General features: G+C 34.3%; 1 protein-coding gene across 11 annotated transcripts in view; it reads right to left on the bottom strand.

Moving 5' to 3' along the window:
- The window catches only part of bma (SCY1-like protein bma), a 385,396-nt gene that overhangs the window by 14,699 nt on the left and 347,608 nt on the right, over window positions 1-23,089 (bottom strand). For 7 of the 11 annotated variants that reach the window (XM_067788411.1, XM_067788414.1, XM_067788415.1 and 4 more), the window contains one exon: window positions 12,940-14,503. In XM_067788411.1, coding sequence (XP_067644512.1) covers window positions 14,204-14,503 — 300 coding nt within the window. In that variant the 3' untranslated portion in view covers window positions 12,940-14,203. Of the gene's footprint in view, window positions 1-12,939; window positions 14,504-22,845; window positions 22,864-23,089 lie in introns of those variants that run through there. The other 4 variants (XM_067788407.1, XM_067788406.1, XM_067788409.1 and 1 more) reach the window with 3 other exon arrangements.

The raw sequence follows: 23,089 nt of genomic DNA on the forward strand, positions 1-23,089 counted from the left end.
AATCAAATATGCTTTTATTTTTATAAAAGCCTATAAAAAAGGACGATCAGGGAGAATATTGTCAGTCAGTCAGAAAAACGTTTTGAAATAAATATTAAATTATTCATCTTTGTAAAAACTCTTTACTTTAATAAGAATACGTTGAGAAGAATTCAAGATATCATCATTAAAAAACCAACGAAAACTGCTAAAATATAATAGTGGCTGTTGATATGAGAGATATTTCTGAGATCCGTGAGCGGAAGTATTTTTAGAAACTAGCTGATGCTTTTGCATTATTTTGACAATTGTTTGATGTAAAAATGACCATAAAATCAGGTCTTTTAACAGAAAATCAGTTACATTGATTAAGATTTTGTAATTTTTACATAATATTCTTAGCTTGATTTTCTTAGCTAATTTGTTTCTTTGGAAAAAAATACAACACGGTGCGTTCAATTTTACTGAATCACTGTTAACTCATGAGCAACGATTCTAATTTGTTGATTTGACTAGCTTCATTTCTTTCGGTGTATTCAGCAGAATATAGCACTCACGACGAATCGTATTTTTGTGTGCACTTGAAATAACGGATTAAAAAAACCGTTCCTAAACATTTTTAGAAAATAGTTTGCAAATTTCTTTAGATTACGAAATTTTTTTAAGCATTTCTTGAGTGTCATTTTATATGAATTATTTTTTTTTTAAGAACTGCATACGGCTCCTTATGTATCATGCCATTAATCCTTAATAATAGTGTAATTTTTTAGTGTCGGATGTGAAAAGTATTAAGTGCTTAGTTAAGTGGGATAAAGTGGTGATGTGTTTCTATACGATTACGCAGTTAATATGTTTTGTTTAAGTTTTGAAAATAAATAGTAATTGCATACGAAACTAACGAAGTTAGCTCATTACATGGCGAAGCCATACAAGGTGGCAGAAAGCGACCTAAATACAAACATAAAAAAATGCCATATATTTTGTTTTTGTAGTTCGATGGACTATCAAAATGGTACTGCGCCGGAAGTTCAAATGTCAAATAATATAAAAAGTACCAATCAGCTGATTTCCAGCCGTCACCCGTATCCTTTCGCCATGACTCATTACAACAGGTACCTACATAACCGTTATTGTTAGCAATATTATTTACACATTTTTAGTACAGAAATCTATTTAAATTCAAGTTATGTACATACTACTATTCGATTTAATAAATAACTATATATGATATGAGCATATGCATTTAAGTTCAATTTACATAGGTGCAACAAATTATAAATAAAACACACGCATTTTAATAGTAAAGTACAAATTCACATACATTTCACTCCAGTTAACAATCAAACAATTACGGTTAGGAGCATAAAAATATTATTAGCATGGACTAACGATGTACAAGAACGTCCCGATGCTAAATTACTTACATTAAAACCTATCAATCACCATTTTTATATGGAAGTTAGGTTAGGTTAGGTTGAACTGGCCGGTCCATGAGGACCTCGCATAGACTGATTGAGTCCGTAGTGTTACCAGAAGTTTGTTTTAACAACCAAACTGAAAAACCCTATAAAAAACCAGGACCTATGTTATAAAATAACACCGTCCTCTTGGCAAATACTAGAAGCTTCCTAGGATTTAAGCCACTTGCTACTTCTAGATCTGACAGCTGTATCACTCCTAATAGCTGGAGTCTTAGCCTGGCAAATGCAGGGCACGAGCACAGAACGTGCTCGATCGTTTCCTCCTCCAGCCCGCGGTTACTATATCTGCTATCACTAACCAAGCCTAATTTAAAGGCATATGACGCCAGAAGGCAGTGTCCAGTCAGAGTACCCGTCATGAGTATACAGTCCTCTCTTTTGAATGATAGAAGCAACTTTGTTAGTCCAAGGTTGTAATACCTACACATAATCTTCGACACTTTACAGCGCCGCGCTTGAACCCACGCCTTTCCTGCTTGGTCGATCATGTGCACCTCCCGCTTTTTCATTCCCATCTATTCCCATATGCTCTGGGACCCAATATAGATGTATGCTTCTCCCTGTACCGATTCTCTCCAGGGAGAGCTTACACTCTAACGCGCATTTAGATGCTGTGGTATGCGAGATTATTTCTTTAATTGCTGCTTGACTGTCAATATAAAAGTTAACACGATTGCAGCTTGGGCTATTTTCTTCCATGGTTTCTACTGCTTTGGTTACGGCTACTATTTCCGCTTGGAAAACGCTACAGTAATCCGTCCGCCTGTAGGATCTGTTTATTTCCGGATCAGCACAGTATACCGCAGACCCTACTCCTTCCACTACTTTGGAACCATCTGTGTACACATGTATCGCCTCGTCCGCCATTTGAGCACCCTTGCGCCAACCCTCAACCTCAATTGTGGTCTTAAGATAGCCCTCGAAGCACAGATAGGGAATCAGGTAGTTTGTTGGTCTTGTGATTGATGACGCTATACTACTATGGCCGTATGGTCGGCGCTCAAGCTGCCCCGAGGCACTGAGCCTGGTTGCAGTTGTTAACGCTATATATGGAAGTTAGGGTGAGCCAAAATAGGAGGATTCGCTTTGTGTTGCAAGCGGTGCTCGGACTGTAAAGTCACAACAAAATACACACAAAAAATTAAACGCAATCCGTGCAATTTATAGGATGTTCAAACCTGTGTATATTTTCTTACATTGTAGGTAATAAAAATCAGCCCTGTTTTAACGACATTTCTCTCAATTCTCTCATTTCGCTCACGAAAAAAGGTTGAGCAATTGTTTTTCGTCATATTTTGTTATTTGGTAAAAGTCTAGTTGAGGGGTCAACTGCTAATACGCTACCAAAAATATCGAGAGATGTGTCAAAAGACGCGCATAGACCTCGACAACAATAATCCGAAGACGGAAATTTTAACTTGTTCAAAAGATATTAACGGAAAACTGAAAAATTACCCACGGGTCCCTCCGAAACCTAAAGCTTAGTATCCACATCAAAAGAAAAATGAAAATTGCTGTATATTCGATTGATATGGCGATATGAAATCGACACTGATGATGGCGTACCGTCGAAACCGGTTTTTCTCCAAACCAAATTTGACAATCATCAATCAATCAATACATCAACTAACCAGCCTGTCGGAAAATCAACACAACAAAACTAAAAATTAAAAGTTCATTTAAAACACGCTCAAGACAATTTTGGTCCTCAAGTAAAGGGTGTTCCAATGCGCTTTGAATCACGATTAAATCTCACTGCAATGATCCATATCAGTTCTAGGAGAGTTGGCAGCATTTATCCCATGTGCCCACATAAAAGGGTGCCTGATATTTACAAACATTTTCCGAATCGCCCCTAAAAATTAAGTTTAAAATTTAAAAGCAATTATTAAACTAATTTCTAGTATTATTAGTCTGTAAACCAGCGATATATTCTCCATATAAAAATATGGGATTTGCATTAAATAAAAAAAACATTATAATAACAATACTCAACAACCGGGATTTGCAGTTAACACACGTTGTTATTAAAATTTCTGCTTCTCTCTGAAGATACGTACCTATGATGTGCAAAAACAATTAGAAATTTATGGGTAGTCGAGTGAGAAAAAGTAGGTTAATATCGGACACCCTAGCACATACATATGTATATCTGTCTGTAAGTGCTACCATGTAAAGAAGCTGTCAAAAATTTTAAACAATACCACGAAATCAACATAGCCATCCTGTGGGTCCGAACATGGTCCATATAAATATCAGAATCACAACATTTTATTGCATTTGTATGTTTATCGTGATCTGGATCAGTGTTCATTTGAACTCAGTTGTAGTATCATCCTCTCAGGAGAACTCATACGTTTTCTGCTACCTTTTTCTAAAGACTTAAAGCGGGAGTCATTGGTGCCGTATGTCGTATTCCTGTAGTCATATCCCTAACGTAATCAGCTGTTTATTGTTACGATGGTAAACCAAAAACCAATTGGTTGGCTACGATACGGTTACGACCTTAGCGGCACCAATAATCGATTGCATTGATTCCCATAAGGTTGGTCGTATCAGCTGTTATAAGGTTACCGATACGGTTACCGATAAAGCACCAATGTCTGCAGCTTTAAGAAATCGTGTAGAAGAAATATCTCTACATCTCGTTTTTCCTTGAGCAAATGCCATGTAAGAACACAGTCGATAAATTCCGGGGATAATAGTGAACGTATTTGTTAGTATTTTGAAGTTTGTTTGAGCACGAGTGTTCTTCTTGAGTATATTCAAAACTGATGCACTTCTAATGCATTTCCAACCACTACTAGTTCGCCATCAATCTCTTTTACATCTTTTCAACTGGCGAATTTAACATGGCGATGTCGTAGGCGGTGGAAGTTGTCCCCGCTGTTATGCCTTTTCTCTAGTTCCGAGCTAGATAAAAATTTCCACTTTAGAACAAGTTGTTTATAGGCACTTTCTCGTTAGTTCCGAACTAGTGTAATATATGGTAAATATGAAATATAGAAATCCATTTATAACTGAAGAAAATCTAGTTACTAACAAACCAGTACTTATTTCGCATTTTAGGTCTAGTTCCGAACCAAAAATTTGTATCCCTGACTTGTTGGCATAGTTTCAGTTAAGTTTAAGAACATTATGGAAAATAAAAGAATTGAATTTAATTCACGAAATTTTAAAAAATTTTAGAATTGCTATTTTAATTATTTTTATGTAACTATTAATTAGAAATAGAAAACTGTGATGAGGATTTCCTATCCATTAAATTTAAATACATATATATTTAAATATAATAGAATCCAAGTTGGCTGTTGGTTATATTTTAGAGATGCTTAATAACAACAATCTTTTTTCTGTAGCTAGTGATAAGATTTCATTGGAATATCTAAATAGATATGTAGACACTTGTAGTAATTTATTTCTTATAACTGCGAAAATTCGTTTCAGAGACTAGTTATTTATTATAATTTAAAAATATATTTTATAACAAAAAAAAAAAAAAATAAATAAATAAATAAATATGTACGTGAAATATACATACAAACGATAAGGCGTTTAGATGAATAAGGAGGAATCGTAGGTGAAACGAATTAAGAACACGTGCACATCGCTTATATAATAATTTAGTCTAATATGTTATATACTAATATATATACACTTACTTAGGTTTAAAAATTATCGTTTCCTTATTTACATACATACATACCTGCCTAATTTAGTTTTTATTTATGTACATATACATATGTATTAAAGTATAGCTTTAATATAAATTTTATACAATAGGTGCAAGCACTTATGCATTTAATGTATATATTTAGCAGGTCTAAATAAATAAAACAAATGTATGCATGTATGTGTTTGTGTATTATGTATGTATTAGGCCGTGAGTGTCAGTCAAACATATCCTTAAACATTCCTTTTGCATTTATTTGTAAGCTAATATTTTATAATTTAATGACGAAAATAATTTTGCTCTTAAAGCGTTTATATAAGCATTTTTTGTTTGTTTTTGTATCTTGCTTTTAAATACATTATTTAGCATTTTATGAATGCATTTTTTTTTTCTTTTTTTTTTGTATCAATTCAAAGCAATGCTCGACAATTTTTATCAACAAAACACTTTTTAGAAAATAATTACATAAGTATGTCTTGCAAATTTTTCAAAGTGCAACTGTCAGATGGGCAGAAAGTAAAATGCGCATATAACAAATGTATTCAATTGTAATTTAGTGAGATGCATGCAACAATAAAAAAAAAATGCAGTAGTGTTTAAATGTGCAGAATTGTTAAAAGTGTTAAAATACAAAGCATAAAAGTACATAAGGGGATTTCCGGATTTTGTGAAAATGGTCTGGCATCATTGTATTTGCAAATTGGTGTAGTATTTTTAGACAAAACGCCAAAAATTATACCGCTATGCATTTGCTACGTCATGGCAAATAAACAACTTCAAAAACCGTAGTTCAATTTTTCAATTTTGAATAGCAAATTAACAACGGTCAAAACAAAACAAAATATGCGAAACAAAAATTTAAAACGAAAAAAAGTTGTTCACAATCCGTATCTAGCTTTCATTTGCTATAGCAACGTTTCCAACACCAAATACACAAAATTCTGAACTCCCTTATAGTTTTCATGCTGTGCAATTAGTTTTTATTGTTTTATGTTAAACAAAGTTTAAGGAATTTTCTCCGCTTTTTTTTTACACTGAAAGAACCAATATAGTCCAGCGAATAAATATGCAGCGGCTGCGCTGACCAGGCCATGTTATGCGAATGAAAGATGACGCTCCGGCCAAGAAAGTGTTTCTATCGGAACCCGCCTATGGAAACAGAGGTAGAGGACGGCCACACTCCGTTGGAAGGACCAGGTGGAAAACTATTTAAACTCCCATGGTGTGACCAAATGGCACCGGTTGGCAGAGAGAAGGAGCGACTGGCGCGCGTTAAACGCCAATTAAGTAAGTAAGAAATAACAGATATTTCTGTCAATTTTTATACAAAATGCTGTTGAATTAACTTCGCATAAATTGTTGATTCTAAATTTACCGTTTCAACAGTCAAATAAACAAGAAAAAAGGTCACCAAATCATATTTACTTAAAATATACGGAAAGGCAAAGTTTTAAGACCCTCGCAACGTCAAAAAGCCGATTTCTTCCATTGTTTACAAAACAAGTGTGATATCTTATCCGTCAACTGGCTGACAGGATATTCAAGATGGCTTCATTTTAGCGTTTCGGCAGCGTTTTGACAGGATGTTCACCGGGTAATAGAAAAGGAATTGATCAAGTTCTGTTGAACGCACCGAAAAATATTCCCCGCAATTTTAAATAAAAGTATAGAGTATGTACATATGTAAAAAAATGTTTACAATGGGAAAAGCAACAAAAAGGCAATACTTAGAGTCAAAAAGACTGACATTAAAAAGTGCGAAAACTGATCGGCTGATCATTTGAGGCTAAAAGCATTTCTCTTATGTCACATTGCAGGATTCGAAGTCGATAAAGCAGTGCGTGATCAAAACGCAAGCTAAAAGTTTGTGTTCATTTATATCACAACCCTTTTCATTATTTTTCGTTTTTTCACATCCTGTGCCACTACAAAGTAATGGGACGCTAGTTGTTAAACGAATAAAAAAAATTTCAACATGGCAAATGAAAATTCAGTGTCAAATTTGCCACTCCGCTGGGCAATAGCAGTTTTTATTTATATGTAGATGAATTTAATTGACATTTTGTAGTCCAAACGAACAGTAAACGTATTTGACATTATATAACAGGCCGTTTTCATTGATATTGAGAAGTTTGTGATCAAATTTGACCTAGTGAAAAACAAGAATTAGCATTTAATTACATGCAGAGATTACTACGTTGAACATCTTCGATTTCATGTGAATTTAAATTCTCCTACTTGTTTTTTTAGCATACAAAACAAATAATTATAGTATTTGCACAACTACAAAAATGTTATTTGAAACGTAGATATAAAGTAAACAACTAAGATCACTGTAAACATTTTAATATATACAAAGTTTTTTGTTTTTGGTTAATCGCAAGATGCGAAACATTCCAAAACGCTTGTTTTATTGCAATATATTCATTGTTTGCAAAAATATGCTTTGCTACTGCTTCCGATCTACACATGAACAGAGCATGGATCAGAGCCGTAGCATGAAAAGTGATAGCATTTCTTATGCTATGCTATGAGCTGTTGTCGTGTTTTAGAGCGTTTTTTTGCTGTAGCTCCACCTGAAATAGCATTTCGCTTGCAGTTTTTATTCTGCTTATTATTGCTACGCTCTAAAACACGACTCGGAGCTGAGCATAAGAAATGCTACTAATTTTTTTCCTACGGTTCTGCTCTATGCTCAATTCATGTTCAGAGCCGGAGCAATAGAGAAAGATAATGGGCCAGAGTAATTAATATAGCATTTTCAAACACTGAATGTAATTCTTAAATTTTCAAAATTACATCTTTTATTGAGCTAACTGTGTTGAAACCTTAAGAACTTCTTATAAATGATGCGACTCTTTACTAGAGAGTGGGTCTCGGTATTATAACGTGATCTTGCGCAAAACAAGCGTCATGTATTGTTATTAATTTAGAGGTTTTTGTTTTTTAAATAATATAAAACGTTTAAATTACATGCAGAAGCAATGCTTTTTTATTAGTGAATATAAATTTTTGAGGATGAATGTGAATGTGATTAACAGAAATTGGACATTTTCACATGGGATTATGGTGGGGTTACTTCAAAAAGCTGAAAATCATATTACATTTTATTGGATTTTGGGACAGAATTTAAACGCGGGGTAGTTTGGGTACTACTAAATCCAAATACATTTGATATATATATATATATATATATATATATTAGCTAACACTAAAATGCACGTTTTTGTTTTAGTAAACTAAATTTAGGGCAAATGTGGTTAATTTGAATAACATAATTATTTTCTAATTAATTAATAATAAATTAAATACTACGTGATATGTACGACTTAATACAAAAATATTTTCATTTAATTGCATATTTACGTAAATAACAATTACATGGATATATGTTTGTATGTATGTACGTTAGGCCGGGTCGATTTGTGGGGAGGCAAAAAAATCGCCCATTGCTCTGTGAAAATCATATTCTAGGGATCAAAATAAGAAACTTTGCCGAAGGAACCATACCTCTAAAACGAATTCTGATGTCCCCCCCTTTGGGTCGTAAGGGCAAATTTTGAAAAATCCCACTTTGAAATGCCTATGTTTTTTTCTTTTTGGAGTTTATTTTTCTCTTTAGAAATTTATTTAGTCAGAACACATGTAAATGAAAAAATGAATTTAACTTAGTAATAGAAAAGAAATAAAAAAAAATTATTAGAAATTAGCGTTTTTAAAACCCCCTGTTAAAACCAAGGCATCACTGTGCTGCATTTGCATGTCGTAACCATAGTTGTGTGGGTTTTTTATTCAACCGTTTTAAAAAATGAAGGTATCACTGTGACACAATTGCAGATCGTAAAATTGCTTGTGTTGTTTTTTTTAAGCCACCACAAGACACAGCAGGTATAATTGAAATTGCCCCTACCCAAAAGTTCGGCCCAAAGGGGGGGACATCAGAATTCGTTTTAGAGGTATGTTTCTTATTTTGATCCCTAGAATACGATTTTCATAGAGCAATGAGAGATTTTTAAATCGACCCGCCCTAATGTACGTATAGTTATATAAGTGCACGCTAAACTAGAAATTACATAATAAAATATTTGGTATTATCATACAACGTGTCACCATAGAACTAAACAAATATATATATGTGAGATTGTATGTTTGTCGCTCGAAGGGAAAATGTTACCGAACACATTTAGTTTAAAATTTGTGTTTTTTGTCAAATTTTCGTTTTTTTAAATTAATTTTAATTTAATTTTGTATACGCATTTTTTTTTTGCAAATTCATTATTTTTTTTTAGAAAAAAATTTCGGTTGCTCTTCAATGTTTTCCATATTCTCATTTACGTTTGTATGTTTTAGCAACAACACAACAAATATACGACAAGTGTGTGTATAAATATATTTACATATGTATTAGACTGGGTCGATTTATTAACCGATATCGCGCCATCGATTTTTCGACAGGATTTGGGCTCAGGAAAAAAAGTTCCACTACGCATACCCAAAAGAATAAGAGTAGGTCATGAAAAACCTTAAAAATCAAAGACGAAAAAAAGTAAAAAAAAAAATGAAATGTCGCAGGCTCGAAAATTATTTTTTTGGGTATGCGTAGTAGAACTTTTTTTCCTGAGCCCAAATCCTCTCGAAAAATCGATGGCGCTATATCGGTTAACTTTCGTCCATACAAATCGACCCACCCTAATGTATGTATATATACATAAATATATATTTATGAAAATGTTTTAAATCGTTTTAACAAATCTAGATTATATTAATGAAAACATTTATATAATTGTTCAACGTTTTGTTTTTGTAGGGGATTTAATATTATCGTTATGCTTAACGTAAATAACATTTATAATACAATTTAAATTGTTTTTTTTATTGAGTTTAATTTTATTAATTGTGTTATAAGTAGGTTTAGTGTGTAACACTCATGACATTATTACCATCTGCCCTGTCTACATTGCTTGCATAAATTTTGCAATAGAAAATATTAAATGCAGAGTTCTCGTTGAGTGTATTTTAAAGTTATAAATAAAAATGCATATTTGTGGTTTCAAACAATTAATTTATTTTATACATATTTTAAACTTCGCAAAACTATGCCATAACAATTTTTTAAGTACCGCCAAGAAAACATGAAATACCTTAATTCAGAATACATCCTCCTGATCAGTGGTGCACATCGCCGGTAGGGCTTCGAATACATACACTACTTTTTTTTTTAGTAGCATATGTTTACATCAGTGGTGGGCAAAAATAAAAATGCAAGTGTATTAGTGAGAGTGAGAACACTAGGATCCCAGCAGGAAATAAAAGTTAAAACTGCAACATGCAGATGATGGATTCATTAAAAACAGTAAAATTTTTTGGAAATTTTGATTTTTGATTCAGAAATAGTTTTAAATACTCCCAAGTCTCTTTACTCATAAAGTTGTTCTCGATTCGAAGGGTAACCATATTTTTACAGGTAAATGCACATTTAACTTGGCTTGCTAAACCGGCTTAACACGACAAACAGCGTCAAAATAGTGGGGATCACTAGCCTAAAAGTATCTCCGAAACCGTAACCAGAGAGGTACAAAATGTTTCAAAAATATTTGACCATTTAAAAAAGAAAAACATAAGGTTACATGCAGATTGATTTTCGACTATTTCGCTAAGTTAATTTAAACATTCTATAGTAACTTTTTACAGAGAAGAGGTTTAACTTTTTCCAATTTTTTTCGACTCAGCAAAAAGTGAGTGCGGAATGAAATTGCTATAACTTTTGTTAAAATAATTAACAAAACTCATATTGATTTATGTTACTACCCGAAACATATTCAATAGGTAAATACCCAAACCTAAACATGTTTCAAAATGAGTTATAGTGTTTCCTTTTCTACACGAAAATGTTGCCACTTTCAGGAGCAAACATTTTTAAGATCTCACTTCGCCATGTGTAATGGTAGCTCACTTAAAATGTTCAGTGCCACCCTGCATGACTTGAAAAGAAAAAAATTGCCAAAATGAAATGTTAAAATTTTGCATGCTTTATCGGAGCTGTTTTATCGTAGGTGATTTATCTTTGCTAGAAAGTGTTGCTAGAAGTGACAGCTGACACAGTATACTGTTTATTTGTCATTGTGATTCATCAGCTGATTGGCAGGGCTGTTCTCTGCACCCTCAATGGCAGCGAGGGCAAGAAATGTTGCATTATTGGCCATTTCTAGGGGTAGGTTGTTGAGCAAATATAATGATGCCCTATATTGAGGCTACGCTGATTTTACAACAGAACACAACTTTTTGAAGATGGCGTGAAGGTGATATTTTCGGGTAGAAAAGAAAACACTATTAGTTATGGGAAGGCCGTATTACCAGTTTTGTTTCTCCATCATAATATTTCTCACAGGGAATCTCAACATTTGTGTGACAGCCGTGCTCAGTGTTTATTCGCTGCTGTCTCATCAACGACTTAATGATGAAAAGTAAGAATTTGTGTAAGTCTGAATCAATAGAGTTATGGCGCGCCGACCACTGGTTTACATTTTGAATATTTGAGCATAACATTCACGCATGAGATGTTTATTGCTTGAAGTACAAGTTAAAACCGAATGACTGCTTGCTTTACTGAATCTGTCGCTACGCTTACACGACATGTTGGTAAACGCTGAATAGTTTTTCGAAGCTCTCGAGTGCATCACTGTTCTAGATTCCTTAAGTCACCCAAAACGTTATTCTATTTTTAAGATTCCCGAACAAGTGTAGCTGACTTTCTTAATTGATAATAATTTTTCTTTCACTTACTTCATTTAATTTCATAAATTGTAGTCTAAGAGCACGTTTACACGTGCACCAATCTACAACAAATGCTCAATAATTAATCTATGCCTTCACACATATAGCAACCCTAGGAGTTAGATTATTAGCTGTAAGATTTTCACATTCTCTTTTATTTCGTGCTTCAATCGGCACCTCTTAAATTTCTTCGTAATAACCGATTAGCTCACTCTTGAAGAACTGCTCGTAAAGCTTTCCTTCCAAAGAAGGCGGTGAGGATCGTTCATACGTATCCCAAAGACTACAGACCCATTAGCTTAATAGCATTTCTGCTCAAAACGTTTGAGAGGCAAGACACAAACAAATCATACAAGCTGCCTGATCAGTGTAGTGTTTTTCAGGCGGAAATAGTAGCCGCGACTAAAGCGGGAATCACTGGTGCCGTATGTCGTATCGCTGTAGTCGTATCCATAACGTAATCAGCTGTTTATCGTTACGACGGTAAACAAAAAACCAATTGGTTGGCTAGGATACGGTTACGACCTTAGCGGCACCAATAATCGATTGCATTGATTCTCATAAGATTGGTCGAATCAGCTGTTAAAAGGTTACCGATACCGTTACCGATAAAGCACCAATGTCTCCAGCTTAAAGCTGTAGAGACACTGTAGGAAAGTAACTTAAACGTCAGCGGCGTAAATGTTTACATTCATCAGAAATTTAGGCTTAAAATGTGTTAGAGTATAAGCAATCCCTAGGAAGAATAGAGATAGGAAGAATTATACATCTATATTGGATCCCAGGGCATATGGGAAAATATGGAAATGAGAAAGCAGATGAGCTAGCGAAACAGAGTGCAACGCTCCAAGCTTGTGCCGTAGGTATTTCAATCTGATTGAACGAGATTAAAAGCAGACGAAAGCTGCACATGATCGACTAAGCAGGAAAGGCATTGGCTCAAGCGCTGGGTGTTGAAGATCATGTGTACGTTTTACAACCTTAGACTAAGAAAGTAACTCTTATCATTGAAAGGGGGACGGGAGACTCGACACTGCCTTTTGGCGTGTTATGCTTTTAAATAAGTTCTTGTCATCTTTACTTTGATTAAAGTTTCACAGAAGCAACACAAAATATTGTGACGAATATTATGATCACTAAGCGATACTACCATCACTAAGCCGATACGTAAACAAATCAATCATCATGTACACACATACATACAAGGCAGCAGAGAGATAATCACAAACACTTGTCATCATCAGCCGAAGTAGTACTCACATATACACACGCATATGGATACAAACTACAAATATACATGTATGTAGCTGCTAAACAAGCATGAAGTTCACGAAATTACTAGACTTTAGGAGAAATGCGTGAACCAGGAAGCCGAGTGTATAAAAGCAGCACAAGCTGAGGCATGACTAAGCATTTTGATTTAAGCACACAATTAGTTGTGAAGTAAGAGTTATTGTGAAGTACTCTCAAAGTAGTCTAATAAAGACCATTTTGCATTACTGAATATTGGAGTTATTTATTCAACAGTTTAGCGATTCGAACGTTAGCAGAAGGTTTGGAATAAGCGGAATATCTCTAAATTCGTTACAATATGTTCCTGTTGTTCTACAAGTGGCATGATACCCAATTCGACAAGCCTTCTCATGGTGCTGGGTATTTTGAGAAGTAGTGTATCTGCAGTGTGTTGCGCTGTGTGCTCTTATGTCTGTAGTCTTTGGCAGAACGCCCTTGCCCTTACCACTTCGTTTAATACTTTTAGTTTGCTACGTTTGACATGACGCCACTTCCAATACCAAAGGGCGCCTGCTACAACGGTTATAAGAATTCCCATGCCTAATGCCAATAAGTTTCTTCAAATATTATGAGTACTCTGCATTTATTCTGCTAACTTTATTTAATTTATATCTTTTTATGTATCTGTATGTGTTCTCATGTTATTAGTAAAAATTGTCTTATTTTTCGATAAATATTTTTCATATCTATAAATACGTTTAAGTACTTACGTAGCTACGGTTTGTAAATCAATAATCCTTTTTTTTTTGTTTGTCGTATCTATGTGATATGTACATATGTACCTACGTACATACATACTTGTTAAGAATTTGGTTACGAAGCACAGCTCAAATTGATTTAATGCATTTATGCGTTTAAGGCTTTTAGCACTATTTTTTTTTTTTTTTTTTTTTAATTTTATATATATATATATATATTTGTACGAGTATGTATGTATGTATGCGTTGATCAAATGCCATCACATTAATGTGGCTACATACTACTCGTACTCGGATATTTATCGTTACTGACTGAATGTTATATTGAGTGACGGACACTTTCGGACGTAGGTACGTTGTCCATTAACCATTAAATGTTGTACCGGGCTTGCATTGCCTGATACAGAAGTTGTTATTTGTCTTACCATGCCGCTGCCAAGTTGTTGTAATATACCCGAACCAGATCCCAATGGTCCCGATGATAGTACAGTTGAGGTTCGCCTGGAACGGATCGATTGCATACTAGACGATAATAAAAATGGTACACTGCTCGATGTATTCGGCATTGATCCACCCTGTTTGTGGGAGCATAATAAAGGAGATTTCTTTGAAAGATTATGAAGTCTTCTCATAGCATACAAGTTCTTTGGTCATGCATACATATACATATGTACTTATACAAAAAATCTATATACATATGTATGCATTATTAAGTTAAAATCGAGTTATAAACGCAGTTCAATGGTGAATAAAATCTCAAGACTGCTTAATTTTTCTAGGGCCCATATCGTGTTATAGGAATCCGGTTATCTGTAACGATTAGATTTCTTGGCTCACGCTTCTTCGACAGCCTGGCAGAGATAGGGAAGGTGGACGTCTCGCTTCTTCTTGGGTTCATCAGGGAAAGCAAGTGGTTTGTTCAGGACCACTAGCAGGTAATGGGGATACACGAATTTGCCGCCACCCTGTACTTACTGAGGGCACTCACAATGGACAAAAATGTCTGCGAGTGGAAGTGTGGGTAACACTCACGCACGCCCTCTTAACCTAACCTATAAAATCAAGCCCATGAGTGTATAAATTTTAATCTCTGTAAGTTGATCTAGTTACATATTTTATCCCGAAGTTGTAAGCATATTTTCATGATGTAAATCGTAGCGACTATTCTACCTGAGAGCTGATTCCAAGAAAGAAATCGGCGCATTGGAGCCTTGGCAGCCACGTCACTGTTGACGGATTTAAATTCAAGACTTTTAGGGATTTCGTCAATTTGGGTACCAACATTATCAGCAAAAATGATGTTAGCTTAGAAATCAAATGGAGAATAGCTCTTGCCAACAACTGCTACTTTGAACAGAGGAGACAATTGAAAAGTAAAGTCCTCTCTCGATGAGCAAATATCACGATCTACAAATCCCTCATCATACCAGTCCTGATGTATGGCTCTGAATCGTGGATGGTATCGAGAGAAGAAGAGATAACATTCGAAGTGTTCTAAAGAAAAGTTCTCCGAGTATCAAAGGAGGTATACTGATAAGCTTTACGCAGATATGACGATAGTGCAACAAATAAAATCCAAAGGCTTCGATGTCTAGGTCATGTTATGCCGGTATTTCAGTTCACACCCCAGTTGGAAGCAGAGGATCTCCACTGAAATGAGAAAGGCAGGTGGAGGAAACTTGACCTCCCTTGATGCTCTCAATTGGTGTCAATTATCGCGAAACAGGGATAGCTGGCGTGACTTGTTACGAAATGGTCAAACTCGCCTAGGCGGTTATGGGCCAATTAATGATGGTGATGATCTAAGCAGTTTCGTATTTTGGAACGAACTTGTAAAATATTGATTGAAAGCACATCGGTTTCGGCGCCATGCCATCTTCAGTACTATTTTTTGGTCAGAGCACCAACTATCCTTCTTGTTGGAAATCATCAACGTATTACGAATACGAATTTCTTTTGGGTCGAAGCCCCCACAATTTTAAATACACTGTCCCACAAGTAAATAAAATTATTCGAAGTTTGGGGCATGCTCGAGTTAAATGGACTCAAGATTTCGATACAGGACGTCGAAAAACAAATGTGGTCAATTCTATGTCAGCCCTGTAGAAAGTGCACTATCAGAGATACATACAGCATAGAACACGAAAATCGTAGTTGCAACTTTTTTTATCAAATTTCGTCAACTAAATCTACTTTTTTTATTTTCGAAAATTTAAAAACAAACTTGCATAAATTTTGTAACAGCAGCTATGTATATAAAGCAATCTCAAAAATGTTTTCGGTAAAATTCTAAGATTCCAAACATTTTACGAAAATTTAGAACTTTTTATTTAGAAATCAGTTTCTGTATAAGAACATACAAGATACAGGTCTCTCAAAATTCGTTTTAATTTTTTTGTCCGAAGGGTATTTTAAATTTTCTTCCATACTATAGAAGAAAATCAAACAAACTTTTGTACAGAAAAAATAATTATAAATGTGAGTTTTAAAATACTTATAACTTGTACTTTGTTAGAATGAAATTGATTGGGCTACAAAGCTGCATTCTCAAAAAAAAAAAAAAAAAAACAAAAAACATGTTTGGATAGGGACTCTCTTCGGCTGTGCCAAAATAAAGCGTAAACGTAAGTATATGTGACCCGGTCTATGAAAAGGTGGCTTATGACTGAAAAAAAATTTTCCACTTTTTTCTGGTTTCGATAGTTTTTGAGACCCTCTTTCACGTGGTGAAAACTAGAAAGTCCTAACTTGCTTAGAGGTGTACTAAAAATGTAGAGAAAGAAGAGCACAAATGAAATACGATGAAGGTTTTGGTTCCTGCGATGCCACTTTGGTGGCTGGTGAAGCATTCTCAGATTTTTTGGTAGTATTTTTTTTCGATGGCAATGGAGCCAAAATATCGGTCAGAAACTGGTTTGTGCTTTGCCTTTTGGGCATGACTGTTCATAATGCAAAAGAAAAACTACTAAGAAACTGAAGAAATGCATTGTTTATCTTTAACAGCTGTTTCTCGCAATTTATTTTTTGAGTCATAAGCCACCTTTTCATAGACCGGGTCACATATGATGAAATTTTAAGCTTCTAGCCGTTAAATAGGGGGCAGAAATTACATTTTATATGGGGTATATACTAGATTGGGTCGAAAAAAAAAGTTGCTAATGTCCGCCCCTAAATTTAAAGATTATGTTGAGAGGGTTTCGGAAATTTTTTTTTTATTTTTTTTTTTATTTTTTTTTGATCCTTCGAAATACAGCCGAAAAGGGTTTTTCGTTGTAACTTGGTTATTTGACGTCCGATTTTTAAAATTGATGTGCCATTATTTTGGCCTTGAGAAACTTTACATTTACGTTTAATGTCCTTTTAAGCTATGAAGTCGGTTTCATATGATTAGGTCAGATAACAAAATTTTACGCCTCCTAATGTATGTTTTTTCCTTACCAAACGAAAGTACTTAAAAATTCAAGAAAATGTTGCTTTGAAACCATATTACAAAAATAATAAACAAAGAAGTTGTAGCACTTTCAATATTTATTGCAACTGTTATTTTACCGGATTCTTATTATACTTAGGAAAAATTATTATTAGGGTTTGCATTGAAAAGTTAATAAAGATATGCCAAATATCATGAATAGGGGAAGTCAAAGTAAATAAGTGAGTCAAACCTGTTGTTTCGTATTTACAATAATAACACTATGCGACAACATCAACTTTTTTTCTGGTTTTGGACAAAACCCACTTTTTTGTAGAGATTGAGGCTCAATTAAGCAAAGTACTATCTCCGTTTTTCGAAGTTAGCCTCCAAAAAATGGATATCGGCTTACGAAGTTCGAAGTTCTACATTTCGAAATTTTATTTATTTTTTGTTAATGCGTTCAGCAAATTGAAAAAGTAAAAATGTGGTCGTGGTCCGCTTTTTTCCCTTATTTGAAGGGCTGAATTCTTTTTTGAGCAATTTAGTATAACAGCTGTTATACGAGGTGAAATATTAGAAGTCAGAGTCTGACTGTATTCAGAAGTCAGAGTCTGACTTTTCACATCGTTTAACAGCTGTTATACTAAATCTCTCGAAAAAAGAATTCAGCTCTTCAAATAAAGGAAAAGAGCGGACCACGGCCACATTTTTATTTTTTCAATTTGCTGAACGCATTAACAAAAAAAAATAAAATTTGAAATGTAGAACTTCGAACTTCGTAAGCCGATATCCATTTTTTGGAAGCTAACTTCGAAAAACGGAGATAGTACTTTGTTTACTTAAGCCTCAATCTCTGCTCAAGTGCTACAAATTTTTTGTTTATTATTTTAGTAATATGGTTTCAAAGCAACATTTTCTTGAATTTTTAAGTACTTTCGTTTGGTAAGGAAAAAAGCAGACATAAGGGGGGGGGGGGGGGGGGGTAAAATTTTGTTAGCTGATCTAATCATAAACGACTTCATAGCTTAAAAGGACATTGAACGGAAATGTGATGCTTCTCAAGGCCAAAATAATGGCATACCAATTTTAAAAATCGGACGTAAGATAATCAAGTTACAAGGAAAAAACCTTTTCGGCTATATTTCGAAGAATCAAAAACAAAAAAAAATTTCCGAAACCCTCACAACATAATCTTTAAATTTATGGCCGAACATTAGCAACTTTTTTTTTGTATGGGGACCAACCCAGTCTAGTATATACTATATATACCACCGAACTCTATGGTTTTTTCAGACAACAATATATGCTATATACGAAAGTATATGGGGAAATTTGAAGCCTCTAGCTGTTGAAACGGGGCAGAAATTATGAAAAGTTTCTTATCTGAACAATCGGTTGTCGGATATATGCTACATATATAAACGAGCGTGCAAAAGCATATGGCGAAGTTTTAAGTTTCAATTTAATAAATTGAGGAAGAAATGATAAAAATCAACTTTTCTGAAAAATCGGTTGTATGGGGAATATATGCTATAGTGTTACAATCCGGCCGGTTCGGAAAAATGTATAATCGGACACCCAAATACTCTCGATCACCAAATTTTATCAAGATATCTCAAAAAAGTTAGTTTGCATACAAATAGCCAGACGGACAGACGGCTAGACGGACAGACGGACATGGTTAAATCAGCTCTTCATTCTGATCATTTCGGTATACTTATTGGTGGGTCTATCTATTCTCCTTGAAGGACTTACAATTTTGAGATACGTGACAAACTTAATATACCATTTCATTTTCATGAAAGGTATAAAATAAACAGAAAATCTCTGAATAAACAATTGGAAATTTTTTCGAAATAAAATTTTTCTCGAATTTTCATATTTTCGAAAACATTTTTAAGATTAGTTTGCCTATTGTCACATACAAACTCCATAAAAGATTTTTCCATGATTTATTTTCTTTTTTGGCCGTTAGTATATACTGTTGTTGTTATTCTTGAACTCAAGGCCGGATTAAATAAAACACTTATTTTGTTTTTATTTAATTTAATGTCAATGTTTCGACCTTAGTCGTGATGATGACCTCAGACTGAGGTCGAAATATTGACATTAAATTAATGAAAAACAAAATAAAAGTGTTTTATTTAATCCATCCTTGATCTCAGCAATAACAACAGAAGATTTTTCCTTAATTAACGAAAGTAAAAAATAAGAATTTAATTGAAGAAATTTGAAAAAAAAATTGTTACTGTCATTTTCGCGTTCGCCACTGTACATTAATGCTGAAATCAAATAATAAAAAATTCAAAACACATAAAAAAAATACTCACTAGAACAATAAAATTTGAATTGCGTTTATAACTCGATTAAATATCATAAAATATGGAGATTATTATATTGGTAGGTGTTTCTTGTGCGAATTTTGAAGAGGAATGCAATGCACCACAAAAAAAGATTCAGTATAATTTTGAGCTTTATACAAAGGGTAATTTTAAAAACATTTTAACCAGTCATTCACATTCTTCTTCGTTGGAAGGATGTTTAATTTTTTCTCTGATAAATATTTTTTATTGTCTGAAAAGTTTTTAAATAAAATGTTATGAGTTATGCGTTTCATTCTGAATCTGTTAAACAATAATAATACCAAAAAAAAAATAAAAATTTTTAGAACAATTAACGCAATGTATCCACCAACCCATTACATTAATTAAAGTTTTAATTATATAAGTATTGCAATAACAAAAATGAATTATTGAAAAAGGAAGCAAAGCAAATAACACCCGCAAAATGAGCACTGTATTGTATTAACTTTAACAAACAACACAACAAATCAACGCAAAACCAACAACAACTCAACAAATTATGTTTGTATATTCATACTAGTGATAATGTTATAAATTTAATGTACCGTATGTGTATATATGTATGTGCTGACAATTTGTGGGAGGGACGCAATCGATTGAATGGGGTTACGCCCTTAGTCGGGCGAAATACCCAGAAACCTGAGCATCCCAACAGACGTGTGACTGAAGAAGCCATGACTCCCAGGAGCTTAAGAAGTAACTTCCGTAAGTAATTTGAAGAAATCCGTCACTTAAGAATTCAGTCATATGAAAAAAGCAGTATGAAAAGGCTATAAGAGACATCCACAAAACGGCGCCGGACTATTGCCCGACGAACACTCTCCAGGGAGATGCGCGTCACTCTAACTCAAATTCGATCTGGTTACTGTAATTCTTTAAACTCCCACTTATCCAAAAACAAACACCGACATACCCAATGTATGTTCCGCTTGTGACGTATCCCCACATGACACCAACATTTTCAATTGCAATGTGGAACCAACCCCTGTAAGACCCACATTTATTTGATCCAACACTGTTGACACTGCAAGTTTTTCGGACTCCCGTTAAGGGATATTGATGACAATTTGTGAGTGTTCGTACCTATGAGCCAAGTAGTAACAAATAAGCACCGAACAGAATGGATGGAAACTCGCGAAATTATGTTTTTTCGAATGTAGTTTTTTAGACTCTCGAACGTATGTGAACTTATGTATATTCAACAAGGATGAAATAGTGATAAAATGAAAGCGGGTTCAATAATGAGTTCTTTTTTCTTTTTGTTATTCGGAAGTTTATGACACCAATTTCAGGGTTTTTAAATTTTTCATATTAGGTCCGACTTATGTTTGTCCGGAAATTTTCGAAAAAAATTAGGAAATCACAATCAATTTTTGGGAACTTCCTGCGGAGAAAATCCCAAAGACTACAGACCCATCAGCTTAACATCATTTCTGCTCAAAGTTTTTGAGAGGCCGATAGATGTGCATATAAAGTCCAACATGGATGAAAAACTATTCTCCAAAACCCAGCTTGCGTAAACCAAAAGCAAGTCGGTAGACACGGCACTGATTACGGTGGTTATGAACATTGACAAAGCCTTGGAATATACGGGGTTATGAGAGCCGAGGCTTTCAACAATGTCTCTAAATGGGCGAACGTGGAGGGTCTTAAGTACATTGAAGTACATCTTGTCATAACCAGATTGATCGGCTGCATGTTAAATTGCAGAAAGATTACTTCAGAATGTGGCTTGCATGAGGCCACTAATTCAGTGGACAAGTACATCTGTATTGGGTGCCTGGGCATATTGGAATGGATGGATGAGAAAGCGGATGAGCTAGCTAAAGATGCCGCATTTCTCGAAACTTGTTCCGTAGACGTTCCAATCTGATAGTGCGAGATTAAAAGAAGTAGAGATCTGCAATTGATATACCAATTAGGAACAAAGCACGGGCCTGCGAAAATCATGTGCAGGTCTTACAACCTTACACTAACTAACTAAATTATTCTTGTCATTGAAAGGAGGGTTATAGGCTCATGATGAGTATACTGACTGAACACTGCCTTCTGGTGTCATATGCTTTTAAATTAGACCTTGACAGAGATGACAGATTTTACAGTGCGGGTTGGAGGAGGAAACGATCGAGCACGTTTTGTGCGTGTCCTCTGCGCTCGCCAGGCTAAGATTCCAGCTATTGGAAGTGGCACAAGAGAACGGAGTTAGCACATAGGTCCTGGTTTCTGATAGGGGTTTTCAGTTTGGTTTCAGTTCCACATTTAAATTTTTTTTGTAAGGGTTTCAGCACAATCATCATATATATTATTTATAATTGCTGTTTTTATGTACGGGTCCCTTTTTCGCTCTTATTTGGAATCCAAATCTATAAATAAAGTTTTGGTTGTAAAGATGGAGATTCGGGCTTTTAGCCAGCTTTGGGCAATTTTGGTCGTAGTGCGTTTGTTTAGCTATATTTTATTAAAATAATTTGTTAAAAATAAACGATTGTGAACACACAAAGAAATCTATTTGTACTATGGCACTATTGTGAATATTTGCACTGCACTACCGGCAGTTGCTATTGTACGCTAGATGGAAGCGCAAGCTGTAAGTTAATAGAACAGCTAATTTCTGCTGATATTTGATAAGGGACTTTTATATTTGTTGCGCAAGATGCGCACGGGTTAGGCTCGTATATAAAAAAATATATATGGCCCGGTCTATGAAAAGGTGGCGTATGACTAAAAAAAAAAAATTGCGAGAAACAGCTGTTAACAATTGTTTTTTGTTTTTTTTGAATCATAAGCCACCTTTTCATAGACGGGTCGCATATATAAAATTAATGCACTCTTAAGAAGTCTTGAAATACTCAAATACTCAGCCGAGTGTTGTACAGCATTATGTAAGCACATACATATGTACAATATAGGGTGAATGTATGAAGTATGTGTGTATTTAAGTGCTTAAGAGGACTGTAATATTTGTAAGCAAAGAAATAGTTTTAGCAGTTTTTAGTATTGGAAAGATCCTTAATATAATTTATTTACATATTTATAGATATTAAGTGTAGTAAATCAGTTAAATACGTAATCCTATGAATGAGTGATGTATTATGTACATATGTATGTAAGTATGTATCAATGAATCAGCATCAAGGTTAATAGTTAGGCCAAAGCGAAAACGTGTACTCACGATCATGCTCCGTGCAAGCTGCCATAATTTCCAATTAACAGAAAGTAGGTAAATGAAATAAAAAATAAATTTATAGAATTGCGTAAATAATTGAATGCACACATTTTTATCAGAGAGTTAGAGAGAGAGAGAGAGAGAGAGAGAGAGAGTTTGCTTAGGGGCTAAACACAATAAAGAAATTATCACAAAAAAAAAAGTAAAAAATAAAAAATATTTATACAAAATTATAAACATGAATTAATGA

Source organism: Eurosta solidaginis, chromosome 5 (genome assembly GCF_040869045.1).
Source record: "Eurosta solidaginis isolate ZX-2024a chromosome 5, ASM4086904v1, whole genome shotgun sequence".
In the NCBI taxonomy this organism is placed as follows: domain Eukaryota; kingdom Metazoa; phylum Arthropoda; class Insecta; order Diptera; family Tephritidae; genus Eurosta; species Eurosta solidaginis.